Here is a 12559-nt window from a genome sequence, read left to right as displayed (position 1 = left end):
CTAATGTACATATATTCATATTCACATTCCACTGAGCTTACACTTTAACTTCAGAATTTTGGCAACTATTTTTACTCAGAGATTGGTAAGAGAGTAGATGAAAATAACAAACAGTGAAGACCCATTAACTAAGCAACATCCAAGGTGGCAATCTGGGTGATACTGAGGTTAGAAATCCATCACATACAGAAGACTTAAGGAAATTTAAAATATTCAGCCTGGACGAAAGAGAAGGGGGCTGTGAATAGATGAGCTGTCTTAAGAACTTCAAAGAGAAAGTTGAATTATTTGGCAGAATAAAAATAATAGGTAGAAATGTAAGAGAGGCAGATTTTAGTAGTATCATGAAGAATTCCAAGTAATTCAACAACGAAATGGCTTTGCTGTTAAGTCAATGAGCTCCCCATCACTGAAAGTATTCGAGATGGGTCTAGAAGGCCTCCACTGGGCGTTCCTGTTGAAGGCAATCTGTTTAAGGTCCTTTCAACTCTAAGAGTCCATGACTCTAAGCGCAAAAAAAGAAAAGGAATGGTGAACCTTCTCTGATCTTGACATTGGTTCTTTCTGCAGAGACCACTACCGTTTATTTATTGAATCATCATTTATTAAAAATCTATGTGCAAGGCACTGTGCAAAGCTTTGGGGATACAGAGATGAGGAAGACACAGTTCTGCTCTCAAGGAGCTCACATTCTATAGATGGACACACAAGTTTTCAACAATTATAATACATAGTATAATAAATGTGATAATATACGTATCCATGGAATACTGTGGGATCACACAGGGACACCTGACTCAGCTCAGGAGACATTTAAAGAAAGCTGAGTATGAAAGAACGAAGAGGTGTTAGTAGAGTGGATGAGATGGGGTGGTGACAATGAAGAGCATTCTATGCAAATAGCACGTGCAAAGGCACCGAGCTGTGCAAGCTCCTGGTGCGGCTGAGGATGGTGAGTAATTCATTTGCTCGAAGAGCAGTGTCAGTGCAAGAGTTGGGAGAGAGGAGGCTGAAGACGCAAGCAAGGGCCAGATGATAAAGGGCCTTGGAGGCCATGCGAAAGATCTGGGACTTGATTCTGAAATGGGTGGGAAACCATTGGAGAAATTCAAGCAGCGAAGTGACATGCTCAGATGTTCAATTTAGGAAGATCATTCTTCTGTCAGTATGGAAGAAAGACCTGCAAAGAATAAGCCTAGAAGCAAGGAGATCAGTGAAGACCATTGGGGGAGTCCAGGCAAGAAGTAACAAGGACCTAGCCTGAACGAGATGCAGTGGGGCAAGGAGGAGAAAAGGAAGAGGGAAATCACACTCGTCGGATGCCTAGTTGCTTAGGAGGTTAGAACTGACAGCTGGGAAGGCCGAGAGCGATGGGATGCAGGGATTGAGGGAGGGCAGAATTTGGGAGGCCTGCCGAGGTGCTGGCTTGACTAATTGGGTGGATGGCAGGGCCACTGGTAGAGGTCAGGAATACGGGAGGAGGAACTGTTTTGGTGGTGGGGGGAGAAGGGTGATGAGTTCACTTTTGGAAATGTTGAGATTGAGGAGCCGGCGGCATTTCCAGATCATCTTCAACACGCATGAAAATACTCTCGCAATTCCAGTCCCTGAACTCTGCCGAGCAGAAAATGTCAATCATCTGGAAAGGGATTAAATCAACCCAGCCAAGTTAGAAATGATCATTTCTGAGTACACTCACCTTGAAATCTGATTGGAATTCCAGGGCAACAACTGTAACTCTCTGCCATATTCCTTCTGTTTGAAACTCAGCTGTGGCCACATCAGCACACTTACCCTCACTGCACAGCCAGGTTAAAATGGGCAGTATTCAACAAGGGGACAAAGGCTCCTGGCTGTCCAAGCAGGTGGCTTTTCTTACTAAAGCTCCTCTCTGCATCCCTCCGTAGAGCCTCTTGATGCATTTGCTCATGTCTGATTGCCATGAAGCATAGCACTGACTACTAGAAGCCTTCATGCCCTCCCAGTTCATCCCCCAAATAAGCTAAATGGTTGTGGCCATTTAAAAAAAACTATTGATTGAAAATATAAATCTCATCCTTCATGAAGGAAAGACCCACAGTAGCCAAAGAATGTCATTCAATTTAAACCAAGCTGAACAACTTCCTACAAATTTTTCATCAGCTAACATTCTTTAAATTATTCTATCCATCCTTTTGGACCTTGAGCATTTTTTAAGAAACTGCTGGGAACTGGTTTCATGAAATGAGGCAAGGCATGCACTCACAACTCCCACTTTATCTCCTGACCCTTAATTTTGCGGTTCCATTGGTGATAACGAACATCAAACAGTGAGCAATGGATCTCCACGGGCTCATATGCACGCCTGTGTGGCAATCCCCAATTCTCCAATATGCCCCCTTTGGCTTCCCTGTCTGTTCCCTGAGGCCTCCCTCGTGGCCAACACTCACAGCCTTCGCGAAGACTCCCATGAGTTCCGGGAACTGATGTGTCAGGAGAGCCAGCATGGCCGTGAAGGAACACAATCCAGCAGTGAAGAGAATGAAGAAGGGAAGCTCCTTCTTTGGGTAAACTGAGACTTCATGGAAAGCTGTGGAGAAGACCAAAGGGGACATATTAGAACTGCGAAATGCATCCCTGGGGAATTTCTATATGCTGGGACTGACTCTTTGGAGATTTGGCTAGCCCTGCTGGGAATGAAAATGGTTGGATACTTGGCAAACTATAGCCATCAACTGACCCAGCTTTAGGCTACCTATGTGGTTCTCCCAAGTCCACGGCCAACCTTCAGCACTCTAGCTAGAGGCTTGATAGGGACAATGTGTGATGTTGCACATGTATGGGCAAGAACAGTAGCGCCATCTACGCCTAATACACAATCTTTCTCCACAAAACAACCAAACTTTATTCAAAACACATGCCCATTGTACAAAACCTAGAAAATACAAAAGCAAGTATACTGGGGGAAAAAATCCCTGGTCTACATTTTTACCTTCCTGTATTTTGTCATGTCATTATAATGAGGCAATGCTAGTTTATCTTGTATTTTTTTCCTGGCACACTCTAAAAATGTCAGTGGAGGTTACTACCCTGACAGAGACATTCAACAAGGACCTCACATGCTGGCCTATTCAACCTGCAAGGGGTAAGGGTCAAGGCTGCTCAGGGTTATCTGGCCCAATTGAAGGAGACTCTTGATGATAAATATACTTCCAACAATCACCCAAAACAAAACAAAACAGGTGCTCTTTAGGGTGCCTTTCATGACTTTTAAACTTCAAATATTGGGTTTGAGGGAAATCAAAAAGCTATGGCACAAAAGCCATGAGAAGCAACTCCTCCTTTCTGCTCATTAAGTGGCTGCCTGTGACTGTAGTGTGCTGTGCTGTTTGTTGGCCAGAGGAGAAAGGACGACCTGCTGGGGCTGAAACCCTGGGGGAGTGGCTGGGAAACGGCAGGTGGGCACCAGCGCCACGCTAACCGAAAGCACCTGAGGGACCCACGTTCCCCAGGACATACAGGCTCCAAAGGCCCTTCCTCCAACACGCAGCTCTCGTTAACTAGAGCCTTAACTAGTAACCCATACTGCCCAGCACAGAGCAGACGGGATCCGGGAGGGACAAAGCACAGACCAGGATGCCTACTGGAATCCGGGTGAGGATTCAAACCCCGGATGGAACTGCCCTCAGAACTGAACGTGACCACAGTTGTCCTTTCCGTGTGCCAAATATAGGAAGCAACCTGCCTCACAGCCTCACCCCCAAGCCAGGAAGGACGTGGAGGGCCACAGATTTGCACCACTGCCTTCACTGACATAAATGGGAGCCAGGATTCCCTGGTTCAGGCTTCTAAAGGTTATCCTTGCGGAGTTTCTTTTACAAACTCTGTAATCTTGTTCTAATAGCTAATCTATCTCCATGGAAACTTCGTGGGACTCAATTAAAACATTTAAAAACACTGTGCTTTTCAGAAAACTGTCTTTCTTAGCAGAAAACTGAAACTTCAGCAGGGATCTCCCTGAAGAGGGAGTCAAAAGGTAAACTCTGGGCCCATAGCAGGGATTTCGGGAAGGAAACATGATGTCGTGAGAGGCACCAAGCCTTTTTACTCTACAACCGGGACAATGAGCAGCACGTTGCAGAGAGCAGCTCTCACATCCAGTCTGACTACCAACCCAACGAGGGGGGCATCTTCTGCTGCCTCAACCTGATGACAGCACACTAGTTTTGTACCCAGATGCTACCACTCCGGGGGTTGGGACTGGCTCCAAACTGCTGGCGTCTGAATACTTACTACGCTCGCAGGGCTCCAAAGTTCCACCGTTTCTCAGGGCAAAGTACTTACATATGTGATAGCTATGAGGTGTCCCCATAACTGGGGCTGGGCACAGGGAAGGGGTGGCAGGAGAGAGGACAGGGGACAAAGACATAGCCCAAGTGTGGAGCTTATTATCTGAGGGAGAAAACTATGTCCTACGTCAGGGCCAATGAAGAGTCTGGACCTGCGCCTTACACACAGTCTGATCTGATAATAACTATTTAGCCTGAACTGTCAAAACAATGTTGTATTACAGAAAACCAAAATAATATTTTCCACATGTGGTACAGGCCATCAGACTGCTAGCTTGTAAGGTTCTCGAGGGCAGGGTTTTCCTCGTGTGTGCTTTTACACAGTGCTGAGGCTGCACGTGTGCTCCGCACATGCTACGCCAACTCGTTATGTGCAATACACGAGAGGTTCCGCAGAAGCCCCTCTGGCCAAGAGCGTTGCATCACCGCAGGGAGCACCCCCGCCCTGCCCCGTGACTCCGCCTCTGCCGGCCATGCCAGCGGCCTGGTGCTGCCCTCCCACCCCTGACTCATCTGCAGCTCCCTCTGAAGTCAGCGCTTCCTCTGCAAGCTGCAGGCAGTGCAGGCCACCTCTGAGCAGCCGGTGGGCCCCGGCAGAACCCTCCATGAGGGACCAGCCTGGGGACAATCTACCTCAAACCCGGGGTCTCTGTGCTCAGGCCCATCAGTACACGGTGCCTCTTCCATCTCAATTTCAGTCTTTTGGCATCTTTCCCTTTGATGAATTTGGAGAGCTTGAAGCCAAACCCACTCACATAACTCACTTTAATACATATGCTATCAAACAAGGACAGGGGTTGGGAGGAAAGCAATAAAAGACAAAGAACATTATAGACATTTATCATTCCCACCTCTTCCCATTGCCCCCTCTGGCCACACCACCCTCACCGGCTGCAGAGAGGACTATGAGAGGGGGACTTACATGGGAGCAGCTCTCGGTCTGCTGTTTCTGTACAGATAGGGTAAGGATAAAATAGGTGCCCCTTTTCCAAGGGATAAGGGATCATCCGAAAAGCTGAAAAAGAGAGACAAGGTGGTAGAAGTTCAGTGTTTGTCTCCCAACCTCCCCACTTCAAACAGGGGCTTTTTCACATTTTTGTGATGGTGGAGAACACTCCTGCAAGGGAGGTGCTACTTACCCAGCCGAGCCCTGTGCCAGATAAAATGTCAGAGATACATTATGATGTATTACTCACACATTAATCTCACACTATATATTCTGGGCAAGCCTCGCAAAACTGGGTGGGGATAGGGGCGTAAAGGGGTAGGGAAGCCATCAATTTCAATGCCCAGGGTTTCATCATGTATAAAATATTATAAAAATGTTATAAGCACTAATTCAATATAGCTCAGCCAATGGTAATCACACAAACCTGGATTGAAATGCTTCCCCAAGAAGCGAATGTGGATTGACTTGTTGGAGCTTGTTACAGATGTACAAATATGAAAGGCATTCTACCATGTCTATTTTAAAAATATGTCTAAGTGGATTAGGACTCCAACCAAGATGGATAAAAACAAAAATGTAAAAATGCATGACTTGGGAGGTACTTCTGCACTTTATGAAACTTTTAAATCTTCAATATCATGTGGGAAAAAGTGGAGCTGGAGAGATTGATTATCTGTATCTTGATGATGTCAGGCCACCTAAACTCTGCTTTTGTGGCATCGGATGACATTAGCCCCACACTGAATTATGGCTTCCCAATCAATCCATCCCTCCCCATTATCAAGTGTGTTACTCTCCCTGTTACAATGTCATCAGCATGTTACTCTCACTGTTCCTATGAACAGGGCTCATGGAGGTCATTTTTCTTTAGCAGATGGACTTTTACTCCAGCATGCTATAGACATAAAATACAACAGCTATATCCTACACTAGAAATGTCAGATAACAGTCCTTGCCTTCTTCATAGGTGCCAGGGAGGGATGGTGGCAACACACACCAAGCTTTTTAGTTTTAAATGCTACATTTCAAGAGATTGTAGCCACATCCTCAGATGTGTGATTACCAAAGCCTTCTCAAAATGCTGTCAATGTACATGTTTATCTTTTGCATACTTATTTCAAACAGGAATCAGAAACAAAGAACGTTCTCTCTCACACACACAAAAAAATATGACAAGGTTCTGTTGTACCCAGCATCGGTGCACATATGGTATTTATTCTAGTGTCTGAATATTATTTAAAAGTAAAAACATTATGTATGTGATTCCAGCATTTGGAATGCAGTCAATCCACACCACAGTGGTATCACTCTGAGGTTACAGCACATTGCCACGGAGACTATAAATCACTATAAATGTGGGATTAGAGCAGAGCCAGTGTGCTGGCAGTTTGCTGAGGTAAAAATGTTATCAATTTTCTCGTAGCAGAAACCTCTTAAACAGAGATTAAAACATTAAAAAACGCCCCAGACTTTAGCTCTTCTTAAAATGAAAGGCTCACCCTAGTTGAATCAGACCTTTCCTTTGACGCAAACAAAAATGACTTTTGCCACTAGAACAAGCAAGAGGAGGTTCCTTGTGCGCACTGTTAACACACAGAGATCACTTGAAGGAACCAATATCTCTTTCAACAGAACCAGACTTCCAAGAGGATTGGGGGGAAAGCATAGAAACCTTTCAGTGCCTCCATAAGGTACACTAGAATCTCTTCTAAGAAGCATTGACTTTAAACTTAAACTATAATATGGCAGGAGTTTCATAGCATTTCCCATAAATGATGCTGCTATAAAAGCTCTAAAAAATGTGGGAAAACCTACATAAAAAAAAAAAAAAAGAAATCCAGATTCTCCATGTGCAACCAGGCTGGCATAATTAAGAATCTGTTCAGGTTCTTATGATATAAATAAACCCTTAGTTTTCAAGGTGGCTATAAATTTGAATGCTAAATTTTATTCAAAATTGAAGTTGGTTCACACTTCAGGGAGCAATTTTTGCAGTGAAATATAGGTGTACATGATCTTGTGAGTGTTCAACCATGGAAATCTAATGGTTGGCTGGTGTCTTTTCAGTCAAATGAGGTTCTTTACATCAGCACTTGGCATGCATACAGAATTTTGTGCATCAAATTAGTCTTTTTCTTTTTTAGTTGGTTTTAGTCTTTATTAAAGAGGGTAAAGACATGGGTTATATACAACTTTTAAAATACACACATATGCATATATATAAAATATGCTTCCTGAGTTGCCCTACTTCCCACCCCCAAGATAGCGAAGATGCCTACAGAGCTCTTCAAATCTCTTTGTCATGTCATTGTCATTTACACTGAGCTTATGAAAATCATATTAAGGCTTCTGGCTTCACTAAAATCAAATTTAATATCCCTTGCCCACCCTGCTGTGCAGGGTCTAGCAAAGTGTGATATATGGAGGTCTAGAGAGAGCCAGAAAGAGGCACTGTATAAACCTGGCCATTCCACCTCCTACCTCCCGGTCCCTTTCACTATAAACACACATGACTTCTGCAAGAGAGCCTCATGCCTTTAGCTAATGTCCAGAAATTTTGCAAGAGCAACTACTAACACTGTGATTTGGTAGTACAAATAAGAATGCAAAAAGGTCATTTGAACAGATCTATTTTATGAATGACTACAGACTCAAAATCTTTGAGAAAACGCACACTTAAGAGAAATTAAAAATATACCTGTATTTGGCTAAAAATGACCAAAAAAGTTTGGCCACTCAGAATTAATGCATGCTTTACCAATGACATTTGTGTACTCCCTTCTGTGTGCTATCTCCTCCACCACCCTGATTTCATTTGTGCCTTGGAGGGTCAAAACCAAACTGGGACTTAGGTCATGAACACCTTACAAGATCAAGTATGAGGTAAGACACTGCCTTCTCCCATCCCTAACCAGACCCGCATTCTAAGTTCCACACAGAGGCTTTCCACTGATACTAGGGAAAGGGGTGATAGAACCAAAGAATGGACTGAAGGATTAACAAGCTAATTCCTAATTTTTTCAAAGACTCCTGATAACCTCTCACACACCTATTATAAAGAGAGCGCTTAGGGGGTACTTTTTGTCTACACTGCCTTTTCAGAGTATCTCAGAGAACTTCATTCATATTATTTACAACAGAGAGACATGACTTTGAATCCCAGCTCTCTTAGAAACAGCCGGTCATCAACTTGTGAGTGCCTTCTAATGTAATAAAGATACAAAGATGAGCCCAGCACACACTGCCCCTGCGCCCAGCGTGGGAAACATGATCCGATAATCCTAAAAGTATGAAAGTTCCCACTGTGCTAAATGCTTGTCTTGAAGGAGAGACTCTTAGTGGTGTGTTCATTTAACAAAGGAGGGGCAGAGGTGACATCTAAAGGATGAGCAGGACTTACGCTAAATGCTAACGCCATGAACCTCATAAGGTTGGTAAAACTGGGTTCAGTGTGACAGCAGAGGTCAAAGTACCTACACATGGTACCTGGCTGCTCAGGAGAGGTTGGGTTCCTCCTTAACTGGCTTCTGTTTCCATGGAACCTCAAGCTCCTACATCCTCTATCAGGTCACGCTCTAGCATATGCAAAAAATGCTGCTTTTTTGGTTAGTAATTAGAAGTGCAAATGGTAGAACAGAAAATTATCATCAAAATTCAAATTTTATGTTCTCACTTTTCACTGCAATGTAGGTAACCAGCAGGAAGGCCATCTGTCTTTTGTGAATCATTTTAAAGAAAATTCAAAAGTCAAAAGCCTGGGTGATGATCCACATTTTTTTTTTCACTGTCTAGTTGCACAGCCTTGGGAAAACAACCTTCTCTCTCTCTCTCTCTCTCTCTCTCTCTATATATATATATATATATATATATGTAGTTTTTTTTTTTTTTATTTCATTTATTTATTTGAGAGGCGGAGTTACAGACAGAGGAAGAGACAGAGAGAAAGGTCTTCCATCTGCTGGTTCACTCCCAGTGGCTGCAAGGGCTGGAGCTGAGCCAATCTGAAGCCAGGAGCCAGAAGCTTCTTCCAGGTCTCTCACGTGGGTGCAGGGGCCCAAGGACTTGGGCCATCTTCTACAGCTTCCCCAGGCCATAGCAGAGAGCTGGATCAGAAGAGGAGCAACTGGGACACAAACCAGTGCCCATATGGGATGCTGGTGCTGCAGGCAGAAGCTTAGCCTACTACGCCACAGCGCTAGCTCTAACCTTCTCTTGACTGGATTAAATTCCAATTTTGAGAAGAAATCCTAAGGTTTTATTGTCAAGTCACTAACTTGTCAGTGATCCTCAACACGCTAACACATTGCCCCTGCTTTCTTGATAGTACTGGCTGTATCCTCCCTCTCTTCCTCTTATTCAGCACACACACACACACACACACACACACACACATATATACTGAATATATATATATATATACACACAGACACAAAAATTAATGTTTCTCCCAAAACACTTCAGAGCCTCATTCACCTTGGTATTTGCAACACAATGGTTGGTATCAGAGAGGGACTCTACATTTGTTGAATAAAATGTAGTACACAATCAGGAAAGTTAATTTCCCTTTATTAACTCAGGTGGATCCAAATTACAGCCAGTCCCCCAGACCCAATAAATAAACAGAGTGAGCTGGCTCTATTGGGCAGTCGGTGGGGAAGCATATGATATCTGGATACTAGCTTTTAAGATAAGTTAGCTATGATCAGGGTCAAGCTTTCTCTGAAATTATAACATTTGGCTTTGAATCTATTGAAGGGGTGGAAGTGGGATCTTGCTTTAGTAGTTCAAAAGGTGCCAGCCTTATGGAGGAAAGGTTTGGTTAGAGGAAATCCCTAAGAACCACATCTTACAGTGAGGAACATTTGCCATTAGGTTCAAAGAGAATAAATTAGAATCACAATCTCATCCTATGCTTCAACAATGGGCCGTTTTCTCTTCTCAAAGAAAATATTCTGCCTAGTCCCCCTAAAAAAAATGCCACCTTCAAATCTTATACATTATTTAGTGGATTCTTTGGGGAAAACGTGTCTCCAGAAAGAAAATAAAGAGGCTTACTTGGTAGGAGGAAAAAACTGAAACAAAGACAGGCTAAGTGATTTACCCCATGGCATACTGGTCTTCTGATACACAGAACTAGAAAGTTAAAGTTCACAGTCACAGTCAGGAGACAGCACTGATTGATAACATAAATGCAGCCAGAACAGAGGCTTGTACAGTACAAGGTAGGAGAGAGATAAGGCCACATCAGTATTTATTACAGGTAAAGCAGGGGCTGTGCCATTTAAGGTAGGGCCCATCAGGCACAACATCAGTATAAATAAGACCCAGATCAAATGAGGCTTTCCAGCCAGATATGTTTTTTTATACTCAACTCATATGTGTAGTAGTGTATATGAGGATAACCAGAAACTACAGTGTTTAAAATAAGTATAATTCAGATAAGGTGGCAGCTGTGTAATGAACTAAGAAACATATTATAAAACCTTGTAAATTAAGACTTTTCCCCTTTCTTAATTATCTTGACTTTGAGGAACATATTGTTTAATCTCAAGGGCTGGGGCAGTGATGAATCAAACATTTTGGAAACCTTTGAAATGCTGATGTATTTGTGGTTGAGGAGTCAAGTTTTTTTTTTTATAAACCACCATATGTTTCAAACCCAAACAATCTCTGCCATGCATCAGCTAGACTTCAGGGTTTTATCAAAAAAAGGGGGATTTTTCAGCTTGATTGGTGGAAAACTCAGTTCCACAAGATGACTAATGTGTCAACATAATAAATTCATTAACAAGCAAAACAAAATGTTTCCACCCCTTCCCCCTAAGCAATACTTTTTGACAGAACCAAGAATCTTTTTTTAATCTCCAAAAGCTAGACTGAATAATAATCATTCAAAACATGGAACCTGGTGAAATTAGGTACTATTACCTTCCTCTCTGAATGCTTTTTCAAGTGAAAAAAGGAAGTTGGAAAACAGCTGGGGAATGGTCTTAAATTCAGGATGAAGAAAAAAAGATTCAATGGAGAAAACCATGAGGCTGGAGATGTCAAAAGGCACCACCAAGTGGTAGACTGCGGGAAGTGCAGCCTACTCTGCTTAGGCCCAGGCTGCCCAGCTGGGGCCATTGAATTTGAACCGGAACTGGGATACCTGCCCTGAAGCCACCAACCTGGGGAGGACACAGCATTCAAAGTTTCCAAAACCCAGGTCAGTTATGTAAAAACTGCTCCAAATAGCTGGGTCAGAATTCTAATCCAAGTCCTCTGATTTGAAATCCAAGGCTCTGAACCTCCATTTAATTCAACTTAGAATGGACACAGATCTACAAATGATTTCAAAAGATTGAATGCAGTTTTTGGGTTTGCAGTGGTGATTCTTCTAAATTACATGACTTTTTTTAACTTTTATTTAATAAATATAAATTTCCAATGTACAACTTTTGAATTATAACGGCTTTTCCCCCCATAACCTCCCTTCCACCCACAACCCTCCCATCTCCTGCTCCCTCTCCCATCCCATTCACATCAAGATTTATCTTCAATTATCTTTATATATGGAAGATCAACTTAGTATATACTAAGTAAAGATTTCAACAGTTTGCACCCACACAGAAACACAAAGTATAAAGTACTGTTTGAGTACTAGTCATACCGTTAATTCACATAGTACAACACATTAAGGACAGAGATCCTACATGGGGAGTAAGCGCACAGTGACTACCGTTGTTGATTTAACAACTGACACTCTTTTTTTTAAAGTATATTTATTTATTTATTTATTTATTTTGGACAGACAGAGTTAGACAGTGAGAGAGAGAGAGACAGAGAGAAAGACCTTCCTTTTCTGTTGGTTCACCCCACAAATGGCCGCTATGGCTGGCGCACTGCGCTGATCCGAAGCCAGGAGCCAGGTGCTTCCTCCTGGTCTCCCATGCGGGTGCAGGGTCCAAGTACTTAGGCCATCCTCCACTGCCTTCCTGGGCCACAGCAGAGAGCTGGACTGGAAGAGGAGCAACCGGGACAGAATCCGGCAATCCAACCGGGACTAGAATCCTGGGTGCCAGTGCCGCAGGCAGAGGATTAGCCAAGTGAGCCGTGGCACTGGCCACAATTGACACTCTTATTTATGGTGTCAGTAATCACTCGAGGCTCTTGTCATGAGCTTCCAAGGCTATGGAAGCCTCTTGAGTTCACCAACTCCGATCTTATTTAGACAAGGTCATAGTCAAAGTGGAAGTTCTCTCCTCCCTTCAGAGAAAGGTACCTCCTTCTTTGATGGCCC

General features: G+C 43.2%; 1 protein-coding gene across 34 annotated transcripts in view; it reads right to left on the bottom strand.

The window, feature by feature from the left end:
• Window positions 1-12559, bottom strand: part of ST7 (suppression of tumorigenicity 7) — a 295626-nt gene that overhangs the window by 5464 nt on the left and 277603 nt on the right. For 14 of the 34 annotated variants that reach the window (XR_011387009.1, XM_070069825.1, XM_051847997.2 and 11 more), the window contains 3 exons: window positions 5251-5343; window positions 2430-2569; window positions 583-1639 (listed from right to left, as the gene is read on the bottom strand). Coding sequence is in view for 29 of the 34 variants with exons in the window: in XM_070069825.1 (XP_069925926.1) it covers window positions 1520-1639; window positions 2430-2569; window positions 5251-5343 (353 nt within the window). In the remaining 5 variants the exon portion in view is untranslated. 34 annotated transcript variants of the gene reach the window in all.

This window comes from Oryctolagus cuniculus, chromosome 3, assembly GCF_964237555.1.
Source record: "Oryctolagus cuniculus chromosome 3, mOryCun1.1, whole genome shotgun sequence".
NCBI lineage: Eukaryota > Metazoa > Chordata > Mammalia > Lagomorpha > Leporidae > Oryctolagus > Oryctolagus cuniculus.
Note: the sequence above shows the minus strand (reverse complement) of the source record. Positions and strands in the feature narration are given on the sequence as shown.